The sequence below is a fragment of the Moschus berezovskii genome, chromosome 2 (assembly GCF_049115385.1).
Source record: "Moschus berezovskii isolate FMDL1 chromosome 2, NW_MosBer_1.0, whole genome shotgun sequence".
NCBI classification, from domain to species: domain Eukaryota; kingdom Metazoa; phylum Chordata; class Mammalia; order Artiodactyla; family Moschidae; genus Moschus; species Moschus berezovskii.
In genome coordinates, this window is record NC_142461.1 from 135,601,381 (window position 1) to 135,614,713 (window position 13,333).

General features: G+C 37.3%; 1 protein-coding gene across 2 annotated transcripts in view; it reads left to right on the forward strand.

Annotated features, from left to right (window-relative positions):
* The window catches only part of UGGT1 (UDP-glucose glycoprotein glucosyltransferase 1), a 114,625-nt gene that overhangs the window by 39,926 nt on the left and 61,366 nt on the right, over positions 1-13,333 (forward strand). For both annotated transcript variants that reach the window (XM_088831064.1, XM_088831067.1), the window contains exon 17: positions 1,893-2,024. In XM_088831064.1, coding sequence (XP_088687190.1) covers positions 1,893-2,024 — 132 coding nt within the window. The remainder of the gene's footprint in view (positions 1-1,892; positions 2,025-13,333) is intronic.

Sequence of the window (13,333 nt, forward strand, 5' to 3'; positions counted from 1 at the left end):
TTTTTGTTCAAAATGGTGAATAATTTCTAAAAATCTAACTTACTCTCAGAAACAGTATGTGGTAAGGGGATTCTATATTTCTGGAAAGAGAACAAGGTAAATTATTCACAAACTTTATGCATTTTATATGTTAGGAGTTGCCTTTATTGATACACTAATGTTAATAATAGATTGTTGAGATTTCAGCTAAGATTCCTTAGATACTAATTCCTTAGATACTAAATACATTAACGTATCTTAGTTTTCTGCCTTTTGGCAATTTGAAATCACTGATTAATGCCTTTTGGTAGCTGTGATGTTCTCTACTTGTTTAAAAAACTTTACTCTTTTTCAAGACCATCATGATATTTTCATTAGGAATCCATTTAATATTCAAGTCATAAAATTCTTATTATCTGTTTTCTCTATTTTTAACTGGAAACTCTGAAATGTTCTGAATTATATATATATATTTTGAGATACTTGCTCAAGTTCAAACAAAGAACTCTCCTTTTTTTTTTTATTTTTGGGTATTAAAAGTTTATAAGTAGTAGTTGTTTTGTTTACAGATTAGTGTTAATTATTTAAAAGCTACTTTAAAGCAGTTGATTTTCACCACTTCTGTTTTACCTGTAATCATGGTGGCAGCCTGCTGTTTATTATGCTTGTTTTGTTTATTGTTTAGAGATTCAGTCAGGGGCTATTTTTATTAATTGAGTGCTCCTTTATTTATTTGGCCAACCTTTATTAAAGATGCACCCTTTACAAAGAAGAGTAAGCTTTCCCCCATCCTCCGACACCTTACGATCTTTTGGGGGCGCCTCCACTGAGATGGTTTGGTTCTGTATAGCACCTCTGGCTACAGCAGCATGAGGACCTCACTGCACCCGGGGTGGCTGTGGGTGTTTTTGTGGGGTGTAAAGTTGTCTCAGCTCTGCATAGGTGAACAAACAGGGGTCAGTGAACAGGGACTGCAGGTCAGAGGTTAGCATGACTTGAACGGAATATTGTGAGCACAGAGTGGAGAAGGGAACCTGGTCACTGAGCCCATTAGTCTGGGTAACAGGTCTAGAGTTAAACTCCAGTCCAACTGAAAAACCACATTGAGATGCGTATATGGAGGTGGATCTGATGAAGGGTAGAGAAAGTGGCACAGTACTAGTTGATGAGCTGTTGCTGTGACCTCTGTAAGAAATAAGGGTGGACCCCTGATTAGCAGTAGGCTGTGGAGAATGAAATAGGTTCATGTGAAGTTACTGAGGATAACGGGTTTAAAGTCTGCTTTTTAAAGTTTTTTCCCCTCATAGCTATGTGTATGAGGGAAAGGATAGTGAGTTTTCTTTTTAGTCACAAAAGGAAAAAAATTATGTTTGCTATTAAAAATTTTTAAAAACAGTATTGACATGTCAGTTAAAAATCTCTTCTCTCCTCTCCTTAATTCTGCTCCCTAAAGGCAGCTACTATGAAAAGCTTGCTTAGTATATCCTTCCTATGCTTAACTGTGTATGCACAGACACAGTTTTGTTGTTTGTTTTATGTCTGCCTTTTACAAACAGGGATTATGCCATACATATTTGAAACTCTTTTCCCCTTAAACATCATGGATGTGAATTCTTATTTCAAGGATTACTTATAAGTATTAAGATTTAAAAAAAGTAACAGATTTTTGCATTTTGGACTTTTAATGTGTGAGTATGAACTGACTGAGTTATTTTGCGAATATATAGTTTCTAACATAAGAAGACATAAGGAAGTAATACAGAAAAGGGAGAATTGCTGATATGTCCCATTTGCCCTTTAAGAGAAATAGCTGTTTTTTTTCTTTTTCCTCTGCATTCTGAAATCTTTTGTAATAAGTACTCTGAAATTTGGATTTGAAAGTGTAATTGGTTGCTTGGTTTTTCTTTCTTTAGATGTATAACAAAGTAAGGACTGGAGAAAGAGTGAAAGTTGAACATGTGGTCTCTGTCCTGGAGAAGAAATATCCATATGTGGAAGTGAATAGCATTTTGGGAATTGACTCTGCTTATGATCAGAATCGAAAGGTAAACATTCTCTGGTGTTTCTCATCTGACTGCAACACTATACTTTCCTTACCTCCCCTTATTATTGAAAGTGAAAGTCACTCAGTTTTGTCTGACTCTTTGCGACCCCATGGACTATACAGTCCATGGAATTCTCCAGGCCAGAATACTGGAGTGGGTAGCCTTTCCCTTCTCCAGGGTGTCTTCCCAACCCAGGGATCGAACCCAGGTCTCCTGCATTGCAGGTGGATTCTTTACCAGCTGAGCCGCCAGGGAAGCCTAAGAGTACTGGAGTAGGTAGCCTATCCCTTCTCCAGCAGATCATCTGACCCAAGAATCGAACCAAGATCTCCTGCATTGCAGGCGGATTGTTTACCAATTGAGCTAGCAGGATTTCTATTAATATAGGTGGTGGTGGTGAAATATTTAGATACTTAGCATTTAAAAAACTTAGAAATCAGATCACTTTTTTATCTTTGCACATATAGTTTATTTTTCAATTTTGTGAATGTATCTCTGATCTTTAACTGGTCTATTAACTATTAAATTGAAAAATAATTTATCTTTATTATGCAGTGGTAGTACTTATGTGATGTATGTTCCAGATAAAAGCTGTTGGAAGTATATGATGTGTGCTTGTTAGGGTATGATGTATAGCCTCATGTATTTAATTGTTTAGGCTAAAGGTGGAAATGCAGTAAGAAATGTAATAGAATGGCAAAGTCTGATAATAAAGATGTAGGGAAATATTTTACTTTTTATTTAAAGATAATAATGAGACATGTAAATACAGTGAAGGACTTTTATTGCAAACAGTAACATGGTGCTTCGTTTATTGAAAATAAGTGTTAAGGCAAGGAATCAAAATACATTTCTGAAACAATTTAAAACAGTAAGAGTATATTTATTTACCAACTTTTTTCATTTCTTTGAATGAAAGTCAAGACATTTGATTCATCTGCTTGGAGATCTGAGCTATCACTTCATTAGGAACCATACTGATAATGAATGCATTGTTTATAATTACTCTTTTGTCTGAGTACAGAATCCTAGATTCTGTAATTTCCCTCTCAAGTCTTATGCACACCGAATTCAGCACCAGTTGTTTTTAGCCTTTCATTTTTTTGTTTTTCTCATCATTCAGTTTATTTTCATTTCCTCCCTTCCTCTCATTTAATTTAACTTAATATAATTATATTAATATAATATATAATTTAATTTAACTTAATATAATTTTATTAAGGTAACATTGATTTATAACATTATATAAGTTTCTTGTGTACAACATTTTATTTCTACCTCTGTATCCCCTACAACTTGCTCACCAAAAATTTAGTGTCCATCCATCACTATACAGTTGATCCTATTTAGTCATTTCTTCCTCTCCAGTATCCACTACTTTGTTACATGTTTGTTTTTGTTTGGTTTGTTCATTTATTTTGTTTTGCTTGTTTATTAGATTTTTATATTTCACATGTAAATGAAATCCTGTGGTATTTGTCCTTTTCCGCCTGACTTATTTCACTTAGCTTATTAACTTCAAGGTCCCTCCATGTTGTCACAGATGGCAAGGTTTCATCTTCTTTTTGTGGCTGAGTAGCAGTCTATAGTTGGAGAAGGAAATGGCAACCCACTCTAGTGTTCTTGCCTGGAGAATCCCAGGGACGGGGGAGCCTGGTGGGCTGCCGTCTATGGGGTCGCACAGAGTTGGACACAACTGAAGCGACTCAGCAGCAGCAGCAGCAGCAGCAGTAGCAGCAGCAGTCTATAGTATGTGTGTGTATATCTCATATCTTTATCCATTCATCTGTTGATGGACACTTGGGTTGTTTCTGTATCTTGGCTGTTGTCAACAGTGTCATGATGAACATAGAAGTGCATGTATTTTTTTGAATTAGTATTTTCATTTTCTTTGGATAAATTACCAGAAGTGGAATTATTGAATCATATGGTAGTTCTATTCTTAACTTTTCTGAGGAATCTCCATACTGTTTTTCATAGTGGCTGCACCAGTTTACATTCCGACAGTGCAAGAGGATTCCCTTTACTCCACATCAGTTCAGTTGAGTTGCTCAGTCGTGTCTGACTCTTTGCGACCCCATGAACCGCAGCACGCCAGGCCTCCCTGTCCATCACCAACTCCCGGAGTTCACTCAAACTCATCTCCATTGAGTCAGTGATGCCATCCAGCCATCTCACATACTTACCAGCATTTTTTGTTGTCTCTCTTTTTTACAGTAGTCATTTTGGCAAGTGTGAGGTGATAGCTCACTGTGGTTTTGATTTGTATTCCATGATGATTCATGGTATTGAACATCTTTTCATGTGCCTGTTGGCCATCTGTATGTCTTTGGGAAAATGTCTATTCAGGTCTCTGCTCATTTTTTAATCAGGTTGTTTTTGTTGTTGGTGGTGGTGTTTTGAGTTGTTTGAGATCTTTATATATATTTTACATATATATTGGATATTATTTGCAAATATCTCTCATTTTGTAGGTTGTTTTTTCATGTTAGTGATTTTTTTTTTTTTTTTTGCTGTGCAGAAGCTTTTTTCATTTGAAATAATTCCATTTGTTTATTTTTACTTCTGTTTTCCTTGCCTGAGTAGACATATCTAGAAAAATACTGCTAAGACCAACGTTAATGAGCATATTGCCTTTCTTTTTTCTTGGAGCTTTGTGGTTTCAGGTTTTACATTAAAGTTTTTGATTCTTTTTGAGTTAATTTTTGTATATGGTGTGAGACAGTGGTCTAGTTTCTTTCTTTCTTTTTGCATGTGGCTGTCCATTTTTTCCAACACCATTTGTTGAAGAAACTATCATTGCTCCATTGTATGTTCTTTGCCCCTTTGTCATAAATTGTCCCTATATATTTGGTTTTGTTTCTGGGCTGTTATTTCTTGTTCCATTGATCTGTGTATCTGTTTTCCTGCCAGTGCCATGCTGTTTGGATTACTATGGCTTTGTAATATAACTGAAAGTTAGGAAGTATGATACCTCCAGCTTTGTTGTTTTCTTCAGGATTGTTTTGGCTATTTAGGGTCTTTTATTTTTCTGTACAAATTCAGAATTTTTGTTCTATTTCTATGAAAAATGTTCTTGAGATTTCAATAGGGACTACATTGCATCTGTAATATAAATTGCCTTAGGTAATACAAATGTTTTAACAGTGTTAATTTTTCCATTCTGTGAGCATGAAATATTTTTCCATTTATTTGTGTCTTCAGTTTTTTCAACAATCTTACAATTTTCAGTGTGTTACAGGTCTTTCACCCACCTGGTTAAATTTGTTCCTCGGTGTTCTATTGTTTTTGTTTTGATTATAAACATTAATTTCTCTTTGTGCTTAGCATATAGAAATATAACATATTTTATATGTTGATTTTGTATCATAGTTTTACTGCATTTATTTATTATTTCTAATAATTTTTTAGTGTAATCTTTACAGTTTTTTACACATAAAATCATGTCATTTGCAAATAGTAATGGTTATTGGGCTGGCCAGGGTGTTCCTTTGGTTTTTAAGTAAAAATAAAAACCATGTTTTCATTTCACCAAGAACTTTATTGAACAGCATATTCACCATTTTGTTCCACTACCTTCTGCCATTTTCAAGGCAACTTCATAATTCCATCTTCCCAAAACTTTTTATTGTTTTGAGCAAAGAACTATTCCAGGTGCCTTTTATAAAAGCCTTTCAGGAAATGGAAACTTTTTTCATTAAGAGAATTTTGTAAGACTGAAATAAATGGAAATCCAAAGGTGCAATGTCTGGAGAATACAGCAGATGAACCAGAACTTCCCAGTCAAACTATAATAGTTTTTGCCTGGTCATTAAAGAAACTTGTGGCCTTGCATTATCCTAGTGGAAGATTATGCATTTTCTCTTGACTAATTTTGGATGCTTTTTGTTGATTGCTACTTTCAGTTGGTCTAAGTGGTCTAGTACTTGTTGGAATTAATTGTTTGGTTTGGTGGAAGGAGCTCATAATAGAGGACTCCCTTCTAATCCCACTGTATATACATTATCACCTTTTTTGGATGAAGACTGGCCTTTGGTGTGGTTGGTGGTGGTTCCATGATCTCTTCCATTCCACATTATTGTACAGTATCCACTTTTCATCACCTGTCACAATTTGTTTTAAAAGTGGAATGTTTTCATTACAAGTAGAGAATCACATGCAGAAATATAGTCAAGAAGGTTTTATTCACTTGTGTGGAACCCAAACATCAAAGCAATTAATATAACCAAGCTAGTGCAAAATGATTTTCAGTGCTTGATTTGGATATTTTTAGTATGTCAGCTATTTCCCTTTCTCAATTCATGTCTTGATTTGATTGCTGTCAGTTTCAACTGGTCTACCCAACTGTGGAGAATTGTGTGGTGAGAAATCTCCAGTACAGAAAAACCACTTTTGACACAGTCGTAGCACATCCACATTCTCCATACACTGCGCAGATCTTTTGAGTTTCAGTTGTGTGTTTCCCTTTCTGAATAAAGCATAATTATGTCAGAGAGGTTGCTTTTCCTCCCATCTTCGGTATTAAAGTGGCTGTGCAAAAACTCACCAATATTGATAAGTTTTTTAAAAATCCTTGCTGATGGGACAGCTGTCACATTATGGTCTATTAAAATTGTTTCAAACAAAGTTAAGACAACTGAACACTACTATAGCTACCTCTCCTCTCTTCTGGTTTCCACTTGAATAGTGTATCTTTTTTATCCTTTCTTTCACTTTTGAGTCTTTTTGTGTTCCTAAAGCAGCAATGGACTGTATGTAGGCTTATATAGTTGGGTCTTATTTTTTAATCTATCCAGCCATTCTGTACCTTTTGATTGGAGAATTTAATATAGTAACAGAGTGATTATTGATAGGTAAGGGACATATAATACCGTTTCATTAGTTATTTGAGGCTGATGTGTATTTCCTGTTTTTTTCTTTCTCTCTTGCTGCCTCCCTTTGTGAACCGATGATTTTCCATAATGGTATGCTTTGGTTACTTTCTCTTTATCATTTGTGAACCTACTGTAGATTTCTGTTTTGTGGTTACTACGAGTCTTACATAAAATATTTTGTAGATATTAACACTCACTTTTATGTTGATGCTTTAACTTTGATCACTTATAAAAACTACTCTTTTATTACCTCCTCCTTTTTATTTTGGACATCACAATTTAATTCTATATCGTATGTGCTGTGCTGTGCTGTGCTTAGTTGCTCAGTCGTATTTGAGTCTTTGCAACTCCATGGGCTGTAGCCCCGCAGGCTCTTCTGTCCATGGGGGTTCTCCAGGCAAGAATAATGGAGTGGGCTTCCCTGCTCTCCTCCAGGGGATCTTCCTAACCCAGGGATCAAACCCAGGTCTGCCGCATTGCAGGCAGATTCTTTACCATGTATATTTAATAGCAAATTATTATAGCCTTAGTTACTTTTTAAACTCTTGTCTTTTTTTTTTTTTGCTTTTAATCAGCATATTTTTTACATTGAAACACAGAAAGATGGAGTTTCACGTGTGAACTGCGTCATCTTTAGAGGGGAATTCAAGCGACTCTGTGTTCTCTGTGAGTGTGGAGGCCGTTGCTACAAAATGCGTGGTTGAGGGCTCTCTCGTGCTTCATCTGAATACTCTCGTCATTTGTAGAGTTGCTGCTGCTGCTGCTAAGTCGCTTCAGTTGTGTCCGACTCTGTGCGACCCCATAGGTGGCAGCCCACTGGCTCCCTGTCCCTGGGATTCTCCAGGCAAGAGTACTGGAGTGGGTTGCCATTTCCTTCTCCGATTTGTAGAGTTAAGTTTCTTTAATTTCTTTTTTCTTTGATGCCCTCTGACTGGATAATTGCAAAGTTTCTGTCTTTTAACTTGTAGATATTTTTCTTTTACTTGATTTCACTCTGGTGTTAATGTCATATTGTTTTTTATCTCATTCGTTATATTCTTCAGCTCCAGAATTTGTTTGGTTCTTTTTTATGCTCGCTCTCTTTGTCTTTAGCGATCACTTCTCCCAGTCTTTGCTTTGGGAGAAAAACACCTTTCATTCCAGCCTTGTTAGGAATTCTGAGGCTTTCTCGGAACATCTGTGGGTACACCTACTCCATGCTATTGTTCCCTCCGGTGCAGACTTCTGAAGCTTGTTTAACTCCTCTTGATTCTACAGTGCCCCCGGCTGGGTGCTGACAGGCCCCGGATTTTTGTTTTTCCTAAAGTGGCACTACAGCTGAAATTTTTGTCTGTTCCCGGTCCCCGGATGTGGACTGGCTTTCTGCATGTCTTCATAGCCATTGGCGAAGTTCCCTCTTGCTGCCGTTATTGGGACCATACCCTGGAGCCAGCCTCTGGGTGCAGCTTTATGCGGGTAAAGGGGTGTAGATCACTGTAGGGTGCCCACGAGCCACCTGGGGGCTCTGTGAATGAGATGTCCTGGGTGCTCTTAGGTCCCATGAGCCATCTGGGGGAGTCTGTGAACGAGATGTCCTGGGTGCTCTTAGATGGGCTTCCTGACACAGTAAGTAGGATCCGCCTTCCTTAAATGCCCGAGGAGCACTGTCTGCTGCTCTCCCAGCCTCTTCCCACTTGGTGAAGCTGCTCACAATTCTGTATTCTGGACGGGGCAGAACAGAAATGAGCCTCTTTGCCAGCCTCTCACATAGCTGGGGAAGCTGAGTGCTCAGTCCCTTGCTCTTACTTCCCTGTGGAAGAGATGGTAGGCTCAGAAGATCTCATGTCCCTAAGCTGTGCTGACTTGGGAGGAGAGTGATTGAGTAAAGTCAGACTGTTTCTCTTAGTCTCACCAGTGTGTCCAGTGGACAAAGTCCTGGAACTTCTCTGCTGGAAACCTAGACCTTCTTTGGCATCATATCCATGGGTGATAATTGCTTAAGATAGTTGTTCGCAGGAGTTCCCTGGAGCCAGCTCAAAGGCCAGTGCAGAGGCCACAGCCATTGTCAAAGTCCGTCTGCCTGTTCCCTGCTGCATGGGTGGGCAACACTTCTCCCGGGCCACTTGGCATTTCGTGCTGGATTCCAGAGCTCCCACAAAGACACTTTTGCCTGTGGATGGATGCCAAATCATTGCTTTTCTGTGAGGGAGGCAGTAATGAGGGATGTCTTATTCAGCCATGAAACTAATATCACTCCTTTGCGTGCGTGCTCAGTCACTTACTGTGTCCAACTCTTTGCCACCTCATGGACTGTAGCCCGCCAGGCTCCTCTGTCCATGGGGTTATCCTGGCAGGAATACTGGAGTGGGTTTTCATTTCCTCCCCTAGAGGATCTTCCTGACCTAGGGATGGAGCCCACATCTCCTGCATCTCCTCTATTGGCAGGTGGATTCTTTACAGCTGAGCCACCTGGGAAGCCCCCAAATCACTCCTGACTCAGTGTTAGATCTCCTTGTTTTCAGGAATATCCAGTTGGGTTTGAAGTTGAAGCTGGTCATGAGCTCTACTCAGTTTAGAGTGAACGTGTTTCCATTATTGATTGCAACCTTTTGTTCGGTCACTTTCCTCTTGTTAATAAAATGATATTGATATGGGCACGTGCTGGTGATTTTTTTCACACCTTCACAACCAACATGAGTAGTACTCTGTAGAAAAAGAAAAAGTGAAATAAAAGGAAAGAAGGGCCACTTGAGAATATTTGAGGAAATTAATGGAATTTTCTTGTATTTTACATTTGGAAAATGTTTAACTTTGATTTTCTGTCATTCTGTTGAAGAAAAAATATGTGTTGCCTTTTTTATTGTGGGTGATTGCTATATCAAAAGGAATTGCTTTGAATACAGTGGACAAATTGGAGGAAAGGGTGTTTTTTTAATATTTGATGGACGGGGAGGCCTGGCGTGCTGTGATTCACAGTGTCACAAAGAGTTGGACACGACTGAGCGACTGAACTGAACTGAAATATATTTTATTAATCACGTATTCTTTAATGATACATATGCAGATTTGGATGTATTAGAGATGAAGGACATATTCTATAATATTAATGGTTTTGAAGCATAATAATCTGAGAAGGAGTATTAAGCTTCTAGGGCATGGATTACTAGTACCTTAATACCTGTCCTGTATGGTAAAGCCTCCCAACTTGGCTTTTTAAACTTGAAAAGGCATATGTTAACAGACTGCTAAAACAATGCTTGAAGCATAATTGTTACCTTAAAAGAAATGATAGCATTCTAAAATTTACCTCTTATGATCCATTTATCCTGTGCAATAGATAATCAGTTATTACATCTTCTTGAATTTTCATTTATATTCAAATGAATAATTCACTCTTGAAATATAGGCTTTCAGTGATAGCTAATATAAATACATAGATGCAAAAATGGTAGGAAAATAGCATACTATTTTGCTGTCACGTTTCTTTCACAGAGTGCATAATTAGCAAGCACTATTAAAGAAATACCTACTTCTGAAGAAAAATATGTTAAATCTAAAGTTCTGATTTCATTTAGCAGATTATACATTGATTGAAAAATGAAGAAACTCTCTCACAACCAATATTGGCTTTGTGTATATATGTGAAAAATGTTTCAAGAAGCAGTCTCCACTGCAATAAATTTGAGGTGATCATTCTTTTATGTCTATTGATATTGAAATTGCTCAATAAAAGAGATAGATATCATTAAGAATTTAACATTTAGCTCTTTACTTTTATAAAACAGTTTTATCTAAATAAGTTGTATAATCTGTATCTGCATGCGTGTGTGCTAAGTTGCTTCAGTTGTGTCCAGCTCTTTTTGGACTATAGCCTGCCAGGCTCCTCTGTCCATAGGATTCTCCAGACAAGAATAATGGAGTGGGTAACCATTCCCTTCTCCAGGGGTCTTCCTGACCCAGGGATCGAACCCAGGTTTCCTGCATTACAGCAGATTCTTTACTGTCTGAGCCACCAGGGAGCCTGATCTGTATCTAACTTTCCCTAAATGAGGTTCACAGAAAATGGTATTTTCACATGTTGTCTTTTATGCGCTGAAATCCTGATTTTGCTGAAGAATCAAGTGAGAGTATCACAGACCCAGCTTCTCAGTCATTTCTCCCATTTGGCCATTTGCCTCATCTGTACTGGTTAGTGGGCCTTCTCATATAAACAGGTCATAATTTCCTAGCTAGGTAATTGCATACTTTCAAGGGAAGGTTATTGTGAGATTCCCAGAAATCCTAAGAATCTAATGATCAATAAGATTTTTTTAAGATTTTTGCAGGACATGTACCCTTCATATGAAAAAGCCCAAGGAAAATAGATTTTTTTGAAAAGAAGGAATAAGTGCATGTTTTTTAAAGGAGAAATGAGTAGAATTGGCAAATGTTATTATATTTACAAATATCTGCGTCTTTTGTTATAAATCTGAAGCGTTGTTATCTTCTATGTTTGATATCTGAAGTAATTGTTTCTAAAACTAGGGAGTACTGTTAAAGTAGATCTTTTGAACTGAAGAGCACATAGTCTGATAGGTGCATATTTGTATCTTTTAAAGCCAAAGTAAGAAAAGTTCTAAATTATTCATGCCAACATTTTACTACTGGCATATTAACTCTGAGTCTTTATTAATCTCAGTTATCTTTTATGAATGACTCATTTGTGACGTTGTAATCAGTATTTCAAAATGGTGTATAATTAGCATTTTTAGTGATCAATTTCTAGAAATTCTCACATAAAAGTTTTAAGTGTGACTCGGACTATTGGCCTGCATTCTGTTGTTTAGTCTGATAATCTTTTTGCAGGTTGTGAAAATGGAAAGTCAAAACATCTCCCTCCTACTCTTGACTTTAACTCAATTACCACTTTCAGAGAAAGCCAATGTTACTTCCTATTGTCACTGAGAGTTATAATGTGGGTTTTGTTTTGTTTTCTTGGGGAATCCATCAGTAAATTTTCAGAGCTCAAAGTGTATTAAAATTGGGTGTCTCGGAACTTCTTTGAAATAGGTGAGATGTCAAAGAACAGAATTAACGTAAATTTTGGGGGTGTACATTTGAAAAGTTTTAACAATGGTATAGAGAAATGACAGAGATCAACCTAGAATGGTACAGAGAAATGGTGAGATCAGTCTTTCTCACTGTGCCCTATTATAGTCCACATAGAGATCTGTACTATCGTTTACCACTGTGGCTAGATCTGAAACTAAGCTCATGACTGGTATTAGTTACCACATTTTTCTGTTCGTGCTATCTAAAAAAGGTTATATACTTTAAATTTCTGCTATTTTCAGAAAATATCAGATATAAGGTGTTTAACAAGGATGTCTTATGAACTTTTTATGTCTTGGGTAATAGCATAGTTTTTACTCTGAAAACTTAGTCTTGAGTCTGTGGTTGGTATCTGGAGGAATGTATCTATATTGATTGTTGGAAAAGTCTCAGATATGTTTGTTCACCTATATTTCCCTGCCAAGGAACTTCTGTCCTTGAGAAGAAAAAAGCTTGAGCTTAGTACATTATAGAGTGATTTTTTGAGCACTGTCTTTTCACCAGCCTTGTTTTGGTTTCTGTAGGTGTGATTTCTTTTTTAGTGATATGGACCCTTTTAAATTTAGAATTGGATGTAAATATTTCATTTCAGGTCATCTGCCCAGGAGCACTAACAATTTATGACAATCTATAGTAGTGCCACCCAATATGGTAGTCTCTGGTCACATGGGCTTTTAAAATGGAAATTAATTCATTTCCTATGAAAACAACAGAATAGGAAAAACAAGAGATCTCTTCAAGAAAATTAGAGCTATCAAGGGAACATTTCATGCAAAGATGGGCTCGATAAAGGACAGAAATGGTATGGACCTAACAGAAGCAGAAGATATTAAGAAGAGGTGGCAAGAATACACAGAAGAACTGTACAAAAAAGATCTTCATGACCAGGATAGTCACGATAACGTGATCACTGACCTAGACCCAGACATCTTGGAATGTGAAGTCAAGTGGGCCTTAGAAAGCATCACTACGAACAAAGGTAGTGGAGGTGATGGAATTCCAGTTGAGCTATTTCAAATCCTGAAAGATGATGCTGTGAAAGTGCTGCACTCAATATACCAGCAAATTTGGAAAACTCAGCAGTGGCCACAGGACTGGAAAAGGTCAGTCTTCATTCCAATCCCAAAGAAAGGCAATGCCAAAGAATGCTCACACTACCGCACAATTGCACTCATCTCACACGCTAGTAAAGTCATGCTCAAAATTCTCGAAGCCAGGCTTCAGCAATATGTGAACCGTGAACTCCCAGATGTTCAAGCAGGTTTTAGAAAAGGCAGAGGCACCAGAGATCAAATTGCCAACATCCGCTGGATCATGGAGAAAGCAAGAGAGTTTCAGAAAAACATCTATTTCTGCTTCATTGAC